General features: G+C 33.4%; 1 protein-coding gene across 5 annotated transcripts; it reads left to right on the top strand.

The window, feature by feature from the left end:
* Positions 1 to 586: 586 nt before the first annotated feature.
* Positions 587 to 6,120, top strand: LOC7456091 (probable transcription factor KAN2). Of its 5 annotated transcripts, none has more exons than XM_002303400.4 (6): positions 587 to 1,695; positions 1,920 to 1,996; positions 2,955 to 3,000; positions 3,199 to 3,358; positions 4,686 to 4,743; positions 5,556 to 6,120. In XM_002303400.4, exons 1-6 carry the CDS (start codon positions 1,026 to 1,028, stop codon positions 5,673 to 5,675), a joined length of 1,131 nt encoding a protein of 376 aa, XP_002303436.2. In that variant the 5' UTR covers positions 587 to 1,025; the 3' UTR covers positions 5,676 to 6,120. The 5 variants fall into 5 exon arrangements, with proteins under 5 accessions (XP_002303436.2, XP_024452363.1, XP_024452362.1 ...); XM_024596594.2 differs by having other exon boundaries at positions 589 to 1,695; positions 4,683 to 4,743; XM_002303399.4 differs by having other exon boundaries at positions 589 to 1,695; positions 5,553 to 6,120.
* The last annotated feature ends 9,113 nt before the right edge of the window (positions 6,121 to 15,233 follow it).

Consider the following 15,233-nt stretch of genomic DNA (forward strand, 5'->3'; position numbering starts at 1 on the left):
AATTTCCCTTCTTATGGAACACATACATATAAATATGCGGGCGGGCGGGCGGGCGGAGTCTAGTGTGTGCTCTCAAATCTCAATTACAGGAAAGGAACCATCGATCTACCGCCATTAGTACAAAGCTATATGTACAGCACTGGTCGTCTAATAATGTTGAAGGACCAACCATGTAATTAGCATAGGCGCCATATAGAAAGAGAATAAATCTCTCACGAGAAAATAACATGGTAGTAATTAAGAACTTAAACAGCGTATTGAACTATTTGGCTGTGAAAATTATGTTTAGATTGTGTTCACAATGAGTGGTTTAATAATTAGGAAATTAACAAACCCTAGTGATTAAACCAACAATGGTGATTAAAAATTGATTGCAGTTTTAGGGTTTTGTTAAAAGGTTGCAGTGAGAGTGTGTGGATTAAAAAGTTTAGTACGAGTTGTTGAGGAACAAATGCACGCACACGTTAAAGTTTACACTAAAATATATATTTTCCCCTAAAGAACGAGGGGAAAAAAAGTAGTAGTAGTAGTAAAAAGGAATCAAGTCCCAAACTTGCTTACTTTTCTCTTTTTCTCCCTTTCTCACCCTAGTTCCCTACCTCCCCCACGTCCACAAAATAAACACACCCTCCTCTACTTTCTCCCTCTCCTTCTCTTCGTATAGTCCCTCAAGTGTCATTTTCTCACATATACTTCACACAAAAGAAACAACCATTCACTTCATACCTTGTCATTTCTTCTCTCTCTCTCTCTCTCTCTCTCTCTCCCCTCCCAATCTCAAATCTCTGCAACTACTCCCCTCAATTTGATCCAAAGAAAGAAACCCCAAAAATCTCACCTGAAAAATTCTCAACTCTTTTTGCTTAGATTGTCCAGAACAAACCCCTATAGCTTCATCTTAATTTCTTGATCCTTAACAACATACACTTCCCAATTGCACTGTACCTACAAGAAAAACAACAAGAAGAAAGACAGAGGAGATAATTAGGAGACCTAATTAAGAGGCCTCATTTGGCTGCTTAAAGATGGAGCTATTCCCAGCACAACCAGATTTGTCTCTTCAGATTAGCCCCCCAAACAGCAAACCCACATCAACATGGAGGAGAACAGAAGAAGAGATGGATTTGGGGTTTTGGACGAGAGCTTTGGACTCGAGAAACTCTATTTCTTCAATGGCAAAACCTGATACCTGTTTTGAGCTCTCGCTATCTAATCCAAAGGTTTCAGAGCCTAACTCCAACCATTTCCACAATATCCTCCAAAATTCTAACAACTGTAATGGTAACAATCTCTTCCATTCCTTTCAACAAAACCAATACACACACCACCATCACCAACAAAACCACCTGCATAATCATCATCCAGTGCTCTTTCAACAGCAACAACAACAAGGACTGAGCCAAGAGCTTGGTTTCTTGAGACCCATTAGAGGGATTCCTGTCTACCAAAACCCTCCTTCTCCTTTTCCATTCTCTCAACAAACTTTTGATAATACTTGCTCCCAAGCTTCTTCTCTGGCTGCTAATAACTCTAGTGCCACAAGTATAAGTCCCTATCAGTCTCAAGGGTCGATGAGATCAAGATTCATGTCTAGGTTTCCAGCTAAAAGAAGTATGAGAGCACCAAGGATGCGTTGGACTACCACTCTTCATGCTCGCTTTGTTCACGCTGTTGAGCTATTGGGTGGCCATGAAAGTATGCTTCATTTTGTTTCTTTTTTCTCCTCTGGCTTTCTTCTTTTCTAGATTCTCATTTTTATCGTTTCCGAAGTTTTCCCTTCTTTCACCTTTCCTGTTCATTTTTTTTTACCATCTTCAATAACACTGAAAAAACAAAAAAAAGGAACTTGGAAAAGAAAATTTGACTCATATTTTCCTTTCCTCTTTCCTTGTTCTTCTCTTTTCTTTGTTGGGGTTTAGGGGCTACACCCAAGTCAGTTCTTGAGCTTATGGATGTGAAAGATCTCACCTTGGCACATGTTAAATCACATTTGCAGGTAATGAAAGCATATTCTCAACTGTTTTTCCTTCCTGCGTGTAGTGTTCAAACTCCTTTTTGTTAAATAAAAAAGATATGTTGGAAAAATTGTTCTTTGTTTTCTCTCTAACTTTCTAACTAAAACTTATTAGCTCGAGTTAATAGTGTTAAATTGATGCAGTGTTAATTGTACTTCTAAGCAGAATTTGCCTTTCGATAGCATACATTACAGGAAGGGTGTTTTATTACACATGTCACAAATTCCAATGTTTCCCTGCAGAGGGTCTCTCTAATCCTTTAAGCACTTATTTTTCTATTAGATCTGATGGTGCTGCTAGCTAATAAACAGCTTTTTGCTTGGAAGAATGAACCAGGAAGGGGGGGGGGGTATATTATCGATTTCAGGAATCAAGTAAGACAAAGCCCAAGGAATTCAAAACGAGTCATAGCCAAGCCGCGACAAGTTTGCACTCAGTCCATTATTTTTCATTTTAAAAACATTTTCTCTTACATTGAAGAGAAAAAAGAAAAAAAACCCATCATTGTTCAATGATATGTTTCGCAGATGGGTTTATCAACACCACTTTTTTAACCATGGTGAATCTCATCCATGCATGCCACATCACCTATATACATACATGGGCTCATCAACCCCACTTTTTTAACCATGCTGAATCTCATTCATGCATGCCACATCACATATCTGCATACATGCATTTGTATGGGCAAACAAATGATTCTGTTCAGAGTTCAATTAATCTCACTTTTTACAGTTTGTACTTGCACTTGAATCAAACCATCTCTTGTGTGTGTGTCCTACACAGCATATTGGTCTCTTTTTCTCGTTTTATCCTTTTCTGTTTAAAGTTTTCGATATTCTTCTTGCTCTGTTAATCAATGCCCATTTAAGCTTAATTTCTATGCTTCATCACAAAATTAGTCTAATAATATTGTTTCTGAAATTGTGATGGATGCAGATGTATCGAACTGTGAAGACCACTGATAGAGCAGCAGCTCCTTCGGGTTAGTGCTTTTCCCTATATATGCTTTCTTTCATGTCTTTGCTTCATGAAAGTTTTCAGTGATTATATATATTCATAGGCAACAATATTATTAATGAGCGTTGTGTTAATCAATGTTCCTTAATTACGTTGGTCTTAATTAATTACTGGCCCAATCCCTCTTCTTCTTTTTTGTTTGTTTAATATCGTGTACGTACAGCGCTATCGGACGTGTTCGATAATGGATCATCTGGAGATACTTCAGAAGATTTGGTATTTGACATTGAAAATCCTAGAAGGTCAGAAATGTCAATGCAACAGGGAAGACCAAATGCTCACCAGGACAAGGACTATCAGGCTCTCTGGAGCAACTCTTCAAGGTACCACTGCTGTACCATGCTTATTAATCTCTTGTCTACCCTTTGATGCCATGGGTTAGTTACAGAATGCATGCTTTAGTGGAGAATAAAAGGACAAATAATAATAATAATAATTAAAAAAAAATAACAAACAAATGGAATGTAGAACAAGCATAAGGAATTTGTGATGTAGTTCCCAGTTTCTAATTTTTTCTTTTCTTTTTTCAGATCGATCTTTTAAGGTAATTAACAAAGGCAAGATTTAAACCTGAATTCTTCCCCTCTTACAATTGTTTTAATTGCTAAGGGTATTTCGTAACACCGACTGTCCATTTGCCTATAAGTAATCAACTTGCCGTCTTGGTCAACGATTATTTCTCTTTCTAGAAGTAAGGAAGGCCCAAGAGCACTTAAATTAAGACAATTATGATTTATAAAGAAAAGTTTGGATTACTTCCTTGTGGCAAGGACAAAACAGATGAAAATTGCATGGCTCGTTATACTAGGTATCCCATCTTTCATGTTCTAGTCACTCCTTTCCTTTCTTTTTCTCTCTGGGGCGAGGGGGGGTCCAATTAATCTAGCTAGCTTCTCTGGATCTTTTTGGCCTTGACGCTGTGTTCCTTAATCTAGATTCATTAGGGATGATTAATGTAAAAATGGGATTATGCATGTTAGACACGAGTTTAAAAAATAAAAAGATCACTCAAGTACTGGTTCTACTACCATATCCCGCCTCTCTCTCTACTCTTCATCACAAGATTATATATCAAATACCGTAACCACATGCAAGAAAACACAAAAAGAGGAAGAAATGATTTCACTGCATTGTTCTGTCCGTCCACGACCATCATGAAGACTGGAACACCATGATGGGGTAATTATACTCTTCCTTGTAGCAGTGGGTAAAAAGGAAGTTAAAGAATCCACCCACTCTCCTACCATTATTCCAAGACATGAGAATCCCATTTGACAAATCCACCTAAAAAATGAAGATATCTCTTTCCTTCGGATTTTGTGGGCTCTGATAGAGAGAACTATTAAATGGGGCCTACAGTTAGAATACTTAGTGTCAAAGATAAACCCTGTGATGGCCCCATTATTGGAAAATCGTGGTGCCAAAGTGATATGCCCTTTGAGACTTCCTTGCTATCTGTTGCTATGTGTCATGGGCTATCACATGGGTGAGCTCAACTTTATCTTCAATCAGCACAAAGATAAAATGTAAAGCGAAGGGAACTATAAACAAGACAGTAAAAGATAGCTTTCTTTTCTTAGTTTTGCTTTTTATTCTCTGCATGGCTTCCACTGATAGGAAATATTCTCTCAATCTGTTGGTTTTTAGCAGGGAAGCTTGGTTGCATGGGAAATTAAAGGATTCTGACGGAAACTTACCACCACTTGAGGTACCAAAATTTCAAATCTTTCTTTCCTATAATGTCCATGAGTTTCAAGATGTTGTATCCAACACATAAATGTTCTGTTGCTGGAACTGGTGAAGAAAAGCAGATTTGTTCTTTTCTCTCTTCCCCAAGCCCTACCCATTGGAAAGATACAAGAAAGGCAAGGGCTTTCCATATTCTTTGCTTAGGTTATCCACTTGTTGAAGAGGAACTAAGTAATTTTAAAAGATTATTTAAGGGATGAAGAATAGTTTTTTTCTTTTATCACAGGGGAGAATAGTTTTATATATATATATAATATGGAAAACTTTTTTTTAAAAAAAAAAGGAAGGAAGGGCATTTCCATGCTCATGATTAAACAAAACCCTAAACACACCTTAAACCTGAGCACTCCTTGAATTACCAACCCCATTTTGTTGACCTGGATATATATGGTTCATATCTATATATATATATATACACACACACAAGAGAGTAAGTAGGTGGAGTCAAATATATAATTACACAGGTAAGATTATGCATATTCATAAAATAAAGCTAGTAAATAAGTGTACTATTAGGTACTCGTATTGGGAAATGCACAGTGGTCACACTTTGGCAGTCTTTCAAAATGTACTCCTAGCCATACTTCTTTTTCTTTGATAAATATTCTATTATTCCCTGAGTCAAATGTCCTTTGATTCCCACCTTCACACACTTCCCTTGTGCTACTCTGCTCTATGTGATTTATTGTCCTAGCTACAGCTACCTTTTGCTTTCTTTTTATGGTTTCTCATTTCAATTTTGAACAACTCTTTTGTTTTCTCTTACAGCAGAAGGGCATGGATCCAAAGTGCTTGAGCTATGAGAAAATATCAGATGTAAGCTCATCGACCGTTTCAGGGACAAGCCCCAAGAAGCCTAATTTGGAGTTCACTTTGGGCAGGCCACATTGAAGTTATCCACTGTGTACTACTCATTTTGAATCATTATTATCTCTGAGGGGATGCTGGTGAAGAGAATCAGGTACCCAGGTGAGAAAATCAGAGCTAAAGAAAAAGAAAAGAAAAGGAAGAAAAAAAGAAAAGAAAAGGAGAGCTAAAGAATGACAAAGGGACAGCAAAGACAGAAAGCAACAAAAGGTGAAGAGTGGAAAAGGCATGTCCTTCATATCAAGCAGTGAAATCCAAATCAACATATTATATTCCTACGTAAATATGAAATCTAATTGATTTTGTATGTTATTGCACTCTCGGAGAAAAAGAGAACGAGAGAGAGAGAGAGACCTTTAGAGAGAGATGGAGAGAGAGAACTTTAACCATCTCAAAGTATAAAGCGATCCTTGGTAATTGTAACGGAGCACTTTACATTAATATAAAATATTTTCATATTTTTACCAAAGAGTTGGGGCTCTATTTTCATTCCTAGGCATTGTCACATGCTTTATACTCTACGAACAAAGGAAAAGAAACACTTTGAGAATATAAGCCAGGAAAGCATTCGAAATAAAGGCATGGGAAAACTGAAATTGCAATATCCAGAAGAAAAATAATTTTTCCACAACGCCTTTTTACAACCATTTATCAATTATTGGTGGTTGAAATTGTGAGAGAAATATATAAATTATATTTGAAGACGTCACGTAACAATTTAAACAACTGTGTTAAGATGATTCTTTAATATGATATAACAATCTTGTTGATTAAGCGGTCATAAATTTGAATTTCATCATCTCCATTTTATTTGATAAAAAATCAAATACAGAGTAGTGTGTGCCTTCAAGTTCAAAGAGTTTTTACTTAAGGCGTGTATTATAAAATTATTTAAATCATATCTTAGGATATCACTTAAGAATTTAAGATCTGTAATGTCAATAATTTTCTTGTCTTGTCTAATAATTTTTATTTTTTTTAATATTATTGTCCGGGTCAGTTTGCACGCACCTCAACTAATCCAACGGGCCCTGAAGTTAACGACCATGTAAGTCTCCAGTGACCCTGAGATTTGTGGGACTCGAACTGGTGGCCTCTAGGGAGCAAATCTAGAATTTGACTAGTTGAGCTACGTATAGCCCTCAGGGTTATCTTGTCTAATATTTAAAGTATAGATTATAACATATATTTTAACAAACAAAATTATTTTTTTTAATCTAATGAATAAATATATTTTTTAAAAAATCATTATTAGTATTTATTTAAATATTATCTTATTATAAACAAAATTCATGATTTGTTATGTTAATTAACATGTAATTTTTATGCTAATCACCTCTCTAACATCTTATATTAAATTAATTGTCAAAAAAAAATTAATCAACAAAATCAAACCCATGAATAAAACATTAAGCAAAAAACATTACTTTAAAAGTAACAATAATATCCGAAGGAAAAAAAAAAACATTATCCGTGAATTTAAATTAATTGTCAGAAAAAATTAATAAACAAAATCAAACCCATAAATTAATGGGCGCGATCGATCTTCAAGCTTGGTGCATCGTTGATGTAGAATTGATGCATGTTGCCGTCAGGGGCTCCAATTCCGCTACCGCTACCGCCACCACTTCCAAAGGAGGATCCAGAGGATACGACGTGATGATGGAGAGCATCCCAGCAATTGCGGCAATGGAGCATCGGGGAGCCATGACTCCAGGACGGTAGAGGAAGCAGAGGAGGTGGTTTCAGAGTGTTGAGTTATATTTACATGAAGGGCAGTATAGTATTTTATAAATAACAACAATTGTATAAAGAATTTAAGATCTGAAATAGATTTATTCAAGATAAAAATTGATTTGTATACGGTCAAAGTATACGTAAACAACTTTTAAAAAATTGTAATATCTAATCCATTTTTGTCCATCATACGTACTAAATACTCTACTAAACACTCAGCATCTCTTGTTTTTTCAAAACTAAGCAAACTGTTTTTTTGTTGGAAATGTTTTTTTTTTATTTAAATTGAGAAATTTTGAATCATCATAATCCCAGATCACTCACTCGGAGTATTATCCCAGTACGATTGTTAGCCATTTTGGAAAAGATATATAAATGAAACAGTATTATCTTTGAACAAATCCATATATTTCATCAGTACGTACATCTCAGATCAATCAACTGGGCATTGTTAGTTCCCAAAAGTTGCACAAATTGCATCATCCATGGGATTTTTGTTTCTATAGTAATTTCCTCTCCACCATGCAACATGCTTTTAGCACATTACATGCCGATTCACCCAGATAATGCCGAAACTCTAAGCTTTTTCTGTTTTTTTGGTCATTCTAGGAACAAGATTGTTCATGTAATCATTAACTTTATCATTGCACTTTAAATTTAGTATGGTTAAAGCATGGAACTGCCATGATAATGTAGCTTTACAAAAGAAGATTGCACCTTGCAATTCGTAAATGACATTTTACCACACAACGGAAAGCTTCTGTGAAAGTGCTGAAAAATTTGTAGTAGTCCTTTGAATATAAATGAACTTTAAGCTCTTTGATATGTGCAACTTTTGACCGGTACTTTTATCCTCCACTTGCTAAACCGAGCAAGCCCTTGCACGTGAGATTATATATTTAGAAAATTCAATTCAAGTTTTGTTAAATTATACCAACAATAATCTCGACGTACCAATTCAGGTTATCGAATTAATGTAATCTAGATTTGCTCTTATTTAGTGCTCTATTTTTTTTTTATGGTTGTTCACGACATTATTTTTTAGTCCTTTTTGTTTTTCATATGCTTTTGAATTTGTGCGCGCGCGCAAATACAAATATTCAAACTAAAACTAGTAGCACACATAAATTAAAGTTTGGTGTCATTAATTAATATGTCACGTCATCATTCTTTTCCATCTCAACAACTCTAAAAAATCACTAATTTTGTTAATAAATTTTTATTCAATTTTATCTCTTTCATCCTCTTTGCATATTTCACTAAAAAATCATTAATTTTGTTAAATTTTGCGTTGTTATTTGTAAACATTTAGTTTAACAACAAAGGAATCTCTTTTAAAAAAAAGTTTTTTATGTGTAAACACAAAGTAATCTTAATTTTGAGTTTCACAAACAATTCCAACTTAAAAGAGTCTTCTTTTATATTTTCTTTGCGAATGATATACATTGTCTTCAATGTTTTGAGACTATATAAAATTTAAGAATACATTTGTAAATTAATCTTCACAAACAAGTTTTAGTATACAAATTAAATCTTGCTTTTATTGACAAACACTTAGAGCGTTAGCAAACACTTTTTTAACCTTTTTTTTATGTGCAAAATAAAGGTTGTCAACAGAATATTTTTTTTCTATATAATAGATATTTTTGTTGGCTAAAATACTTATAGATAAAAACTTATTATTGAGATAAGTCACACTTGTATTCTGATATATTTTTGCTTGAAATTGGCTCTATAAAAAAAGTGAAGTCTATCTTATTGTCCTCAGTAGTTGAGTCTTGGTTAGAAACTTATATATTAGTAGTCTCTTTATAATCATCACTTAGATTCATGGTCTGATCAACGAGATTATTACTTGATAAAGCAGTAACACTTTTGTTAGATTTGGGCATATTTCTTTGAATACATAGTACCTAAAATAAACAAAAGAAAATAAAAAGGTATCAAATTAATATTTAATAGAATTTATTAAATTTTCAGGAATACACTAAATTGATATGGAAGTGTGCCCTTTATGATCATTAAAAAAAATAAGTCTCAATTAATTTATACAGTGATTCAAGAATATAAACGCAAAATTTATTCAAAGGTGGAAATTACATAGCCAAATTTAGGGGTGTATATGGTTTACTTGGTAGATGACTAATACTTTAAGAAATTGCACTTTTCAATTAATTTACAGTTTTGACACATATTTAAGGGATCTTATACATGGACATGTATGTATACATACATATGTCATAGTTATAAAGAGAAATATCATGATAACCTATTAAAGCATTATTAACTCTTATTCTTCCGTTGGCTCATCACTATCATCATTAATCTCATCATTACTTTTTTTCCCACCATCATTTCAGACTAGGAAATTCCTCTCATATCCCTTCGCTATTATATCAAGGTTCACTCTAAATTCATTTAACCTACTCAACTCATTCAATTCACAAACCATCTTGGATTTAGGACTAGCTAGTTTTTGCAACCACAAAACATGACAACGTCTGTCGATAAGCTAATTGCCCAATTCCGCGAGGCATAAACTCTAAACTATCATATAGACTATAAACAAGAGAGAAATCAACTTCAAGATGCATTAGATTAATAATATTTTATGCCTTAAATCTATGTCAAAGCTCAAATCGTGAGCAAAAAAGAAGAAGAAGGATGATTTAAAGTTGATATTCAAGAGGCAAAGAGAACATACCCTTTTAGCCTTGTTTCTCCAGATACTATGTCAAAACCCCATGATTGTATAGAATGAGTTGGAAAGAAAGAATTGTAACTAAATTCTAATAAATTCTCAATAACAATAACCACCACTAAAAAAACACTACTAAAAAAAGGGCTATTAGCATATGAATTTAGCAACGGAAATATCCGTTGCTAAATTCAGTAACTGATTCGCAACGGATTAAACATATATTATTTTTTTAATATTAGCAACAGATTTTAGCAACGGAAAATCCGTTGCTAAAGACAACATAAAGTTTGCAACAGATAATCCGTTGCTAATTAAAAAAATAATTAATTAAATTTTAATATAAAATCAAAATTATAGAAACCGTTGATTACTTATGATAAAATAAAATCTCAACCATTGAATTTCTCTCCATTGCTTTCTAAACCTACAGGACAACAAAACAAAGAAAATTAATTAACTTCCCATCTTCTTCGTCCCTAATAACCCCACACCCTTAGAAACATAAACAAAGAACAACAAAACCAGCAACCGAAAATTAATTAACTTCCCATCTTCTTCGTCCCTAATAACATGCATAGCTGTAGAAAAACCACCATCTCTTCATCGATTTGATTTTCCTTTGTCCCAAACTTTTCATTTTTTCTCATTCGTCTTCAACATCCCTAATTTTTTTTCTTCATCTTCTTCTCCTTCATCTTAACAGTTTAAATCTTTCTCTGTAAACCACCAAAAACAGAGACCCATGGCAACATCGCACCAGATCTATCATCGCCCCTTCAGTTCAATTCATTCTTCTTTTGGGATTCTTTTTTTTCCTTCTCTCCCCTTCGGGAAAGAAAGAAAGAAGAGAAGTTTCCATCATAGCGTTGATACTTGTTTGGTGTGAGTTCTCTGTTTTGTGCTTGAAAGTTAAGTTAATTTCAATATTAACCGATTAGTGCTGGAGTTTTGACCACACTGGATGCTACTCTTTCTCAAGTATTTGCATGTCCTGTGTCCCCGCTTTCCCACCGCTCTACTTCTTGCATCGCCTGCAACATTAGATCTATCTTTTGTTTGATGATATCGATGAGCAAATCCTGTTGTCTTCACCAATCACAAAGGGCAACAACCATTTATTCAGAAGGTGTTTGAAAATACAGTAGATGTTACGGTTTAATAATTTTATTTTTAAATTTTTTTAAAAATACCATTTCAACTAAATTTCTAAACAAAGTCTCAATCTGGGAACAACCTCCAGCACCATTGCCACCACCCAATCAGATCATTTTCGTTGCAATAATCCACCTTTTATTTTGCTTTGTGTTATGCAGGAGAAACATGGAAAAATGGGTCGTTGTGGGTATTTGTATATGGGTCTCTAATATGGAAAGCAGGTTTTAACCTACGATGATGGTATCGTTGGCTTCATCAAAGGATATCGCCGTGTATTTTACCAAGGTTTCTTTCTCTTACTCGTAAATACAAATATATTGGAGGGAGTATTTGTTAGTGAAATGTATTAGTGGATGTTTTTTGTTCTGGTAATAGGCAGCACAACACTGACCATAGAGGCACAACAGAGTATCCGGGAAGGACTGTGACTTTAGAACCTGCTGATAGGGAAGTTTGTGTGAGTTTTTTCAACATTTTTCTAGTGGTTTTGCAATTCTATTTGCTTTCAAAGGCTAGCTACGCAATAAGATAAACGAAATCAGATTCTCTTTCTGATAAGTCTGTGTAATAAGAAATTGTTGATTCTATTTCTAATAAACCCGTGAGAGTTGAGTTTGCCCATTGCCATTTAACATTTTGTTTTCAATTATGTTTCTTTCTGTGTTATTGGAAATTATTGGAAATTGTTGATTCTCTTTCTAATAAACCTGTGGAAATTTTTTTTTCCAGAAGAAGAGGATAAAAGAGCAGTGAATATGGTTTGAAAATTTCGCAGAAACAGCTTGTATTGTTCATGGTTGAGAATGTTCCAAAAGCATAAATACAATCCAGTTGGAAATTGGTTGGAGCAATCCTCATATCAGTGAATTTGTTCTAACATCTTTGAAGATCTTATTGGTCATTAATCATTATGCATGCCATTGGATGATTCTCTACAAGCCTTTAACCTTCATGGTCGTTTTGTATTTGCTATCAGTCCAGGCTCAAATTAAGGCCATCTCTTTACATCGAATCCTTCTTGTGCATGTATTATTGACTTGGATGTAATTGGAAATTGTTGAATTTTTATAATATGAATATTATTTTTATTCCATTTTGTATTAGTGATGCAATTATTTTTAATATTAATTTATGTTGGTTATATATTCTACAACTTTTAAAATATCCATAAATAATTAAATAAATAAATTAAAAGCCATTTAAATAAATAAATAAAAATTAATTTATTAAAAATAATATACTCAGCAACGGATTTTCCGTTGCTGATTGTAAATAATTCATCAATCAGCAACGGACAATCCGTTGCTGATTCACAAAAATAGCAACGGATTATCCGTTGCTAAAATTAGCAACGGAAAATCCGTTGCTAATTGTAAGCAACGGAATTTCCGTTGCTGAGAAATCAGCAACGGATAAATCCGTTGCTAAAAAATCAGCAACGACAAATTTGCATCCGATATTTGCCGTTGCTGATTCCGTTGCTAAATTATTTTAGCAACGGATTTTAGTATTATTTGTAACGGAGTGATCGGTTGCTAATTACTACATTTTTTAGTAGTGAAATGTGGGATGAAATTGAAACTAAATCCAACCTTTTTTATAACTAAATCACTCACTCACTCAAAAAACCATAAATTACCATCAACTATACAATGATTAGCATTAAATAGCATAAAAGAAAAGAATTAGTAACCAATTAATTAGCCAAAAAATCAAACCCTAAACTTATTGAACAAGAAATCAAACTTTAGATAGGGAGAAGAGAGTTGTCAACACCGGATTTATGAGGGGGGCTATTGGAGAAGAAGAAGAAGAAATGTTGTAGAAAACCCTAAGCTAAAATGAAGAAAAAAAACAGGGATATGATATAACAACCAGGTTTTAACTCATTTTAAAATCAATGATGGAAATTCCATCAATAATTATGTCGGTAATTGAACATGTCAACAATATTGATGGAATTACCAACAAAATATTTTAATTTGGTTTTTTTTATTCTATCACCTTTTTCATTGGAAATTACTATGGAAAATTTTCTATGCAAATTTCGTTAGTAAACAACAATTAATGAAGTATTTTCCATCAGCGTTACCATTGGGTTTTTTTTTCTATAGTTTTAGTCAGCCGGCTTTTGTGTCCAAACACTTTCAAGTTCAAACTAAGTTATGATGAAACTGAATCATCACTAGTATTTTGGCTGGTAATTTAGAAAAATGCCTCTTGATCAAACTGTTTTGAGACAAAGCTATCTATGACATACCTTAAGGGACCAATGTTTAATTCCATCTCAACATTCTCAAGCAGGACTGCTGATTGTTTGACACTACATGTATACTGTATTCTTGATGATTGATCGATCACTGAGTTGGCAAGTTATGGCTGAAAATGTTGAGAGCAATAATGTCGAAGAAAATGCCTCAACACTAGTCCTTCATGAGCGGAGATTTCAAGATAATGATTGAAATAGTTATAAGCAAAAAGTCTAGAGATTGAATAGAGCAGGCAAGAACATGGAGTCTTTGTGTACAGCTAGATTCCTACCAAAATTTTGTTCTCTAGTCAGATGTTTCATTCTATAAGTGCAGAATTTTATGCTTTTTGGCACATATTAAGCCAAGCAATGGACAGTTTGTGAAAAACTTTCAAGCCCTACACGAAGGCGTTAAATCACCGGGTAACACTAATGGGTCCAACTGTTTGTTGTCCAATCTCGAATCTCTGCTTGCACAATTGCTGAAGCACCTATATATATTTGAATTATACAGTTTCAAGAAATAATCACAGTACTTTGCATGTTGTTGATTTGTGGTGTCCAGGCAAAGAAAAACGCGTTCTTTATCTCTCCTTTTCTTTTTTCATTCAGAAAGAACCAAAACTGAATTCTACTCTCACAGTAAAGTTGCATAATAGTTAGTGATTCTAATACCGAGTCTTCTGTATTCGAAACTAGCTAGCTAGCTAGGAGTTTATATATATCATAAAATTTTCATTTTCTCTCTAGAAAATGGCACGTCTCAAATTTTCTCGTAAAAGTTTGATTAATTTGTATTAATCAACTTAATTCCTTATTTTTATTATAATTTCAATTTTTCAATTTCAATTTTTCAAGTTTTATGGGTTTTTTTTCCGACAAATTATTATTCAATATTTTCAATTTCAACTAATTAAGTAGAATTTATGTAAATTGGAAAAAGAAACTACTCAGTAAAGAGGATGGGATGGAAAAAAGATGTTAACATGAATGAAAAAAAAAGGTTGATAATGACGACTCATGTAGTGAAAAGGAGTGCTCAATTGGTTAAGATAAATTTTCAATATTGAAAAAATTATATTAAATTGGCTGAAATTAAAAATAAAAATGTTTAAATTGATAGCAAAAGCTTCTTTTTTTTTAATGAATTGGTGGAAAGATGCAAATATGACTTTATTCTTCTTCTTTTTTCTCAAGAAAACTTTTGCAAGTGAAATCCTTTTCAACCTCTCTTTAGGAGACAAATGAAAGAGAAAGGGAACATGGTAGAAGTCTAGGAAATTTGGAATAATTGTTTACACTTGCTGATAGGATGGTTGTGTTTTTGCATTTCTGGTCAAAGAAAGTTTAAGATAAAAAGAGAAAGGTGATAATCCCATGAGAAAAGGCAGGTTGAGGAATAACTTTCTTTTTTAGTTTCACATTTGAAGGAATGATTTAGCTTCACACGGGGTACTTTGCAATGGGTGAAAAGAATAGAAAAAAAAAAACAAATACAAAATGTAGTGTTTAATATGTTGAACAAAAATAGACTTGACTAGACAATTTCATTGTGAAGTTGCTTGGTGTATTTTTAAATAGTAAAAAAATTAATTTTTATCATGTTTAAAGTTATTCTAGTGGAGAAATTTTTATCTTATTAAAAGAGATAAGGCAAGCTTGTCCAATTCTTTACACAATGATTAACCCGGATTTATTCGAGTCAATGTAATGATAAAAATAGTTATTATCATAATTT

Source organism: Populus trichocarpa, chromosome 3 (assembly GCF_000002775.5).
Source record: "Populus trichocarpa isolate Nisqually-1 chromosome 3, P.trichocarpa_v4.1, whole genome shotgun sequence".
In the NCBI taxonomy this organism is placed as follows: domain Eukaryota; kingdom Viridiplantae; phylum Streptophyta; class Magnoliopsida; order Malpighiales; family Salicaceae; genus Populus; species Populus trichocarpa.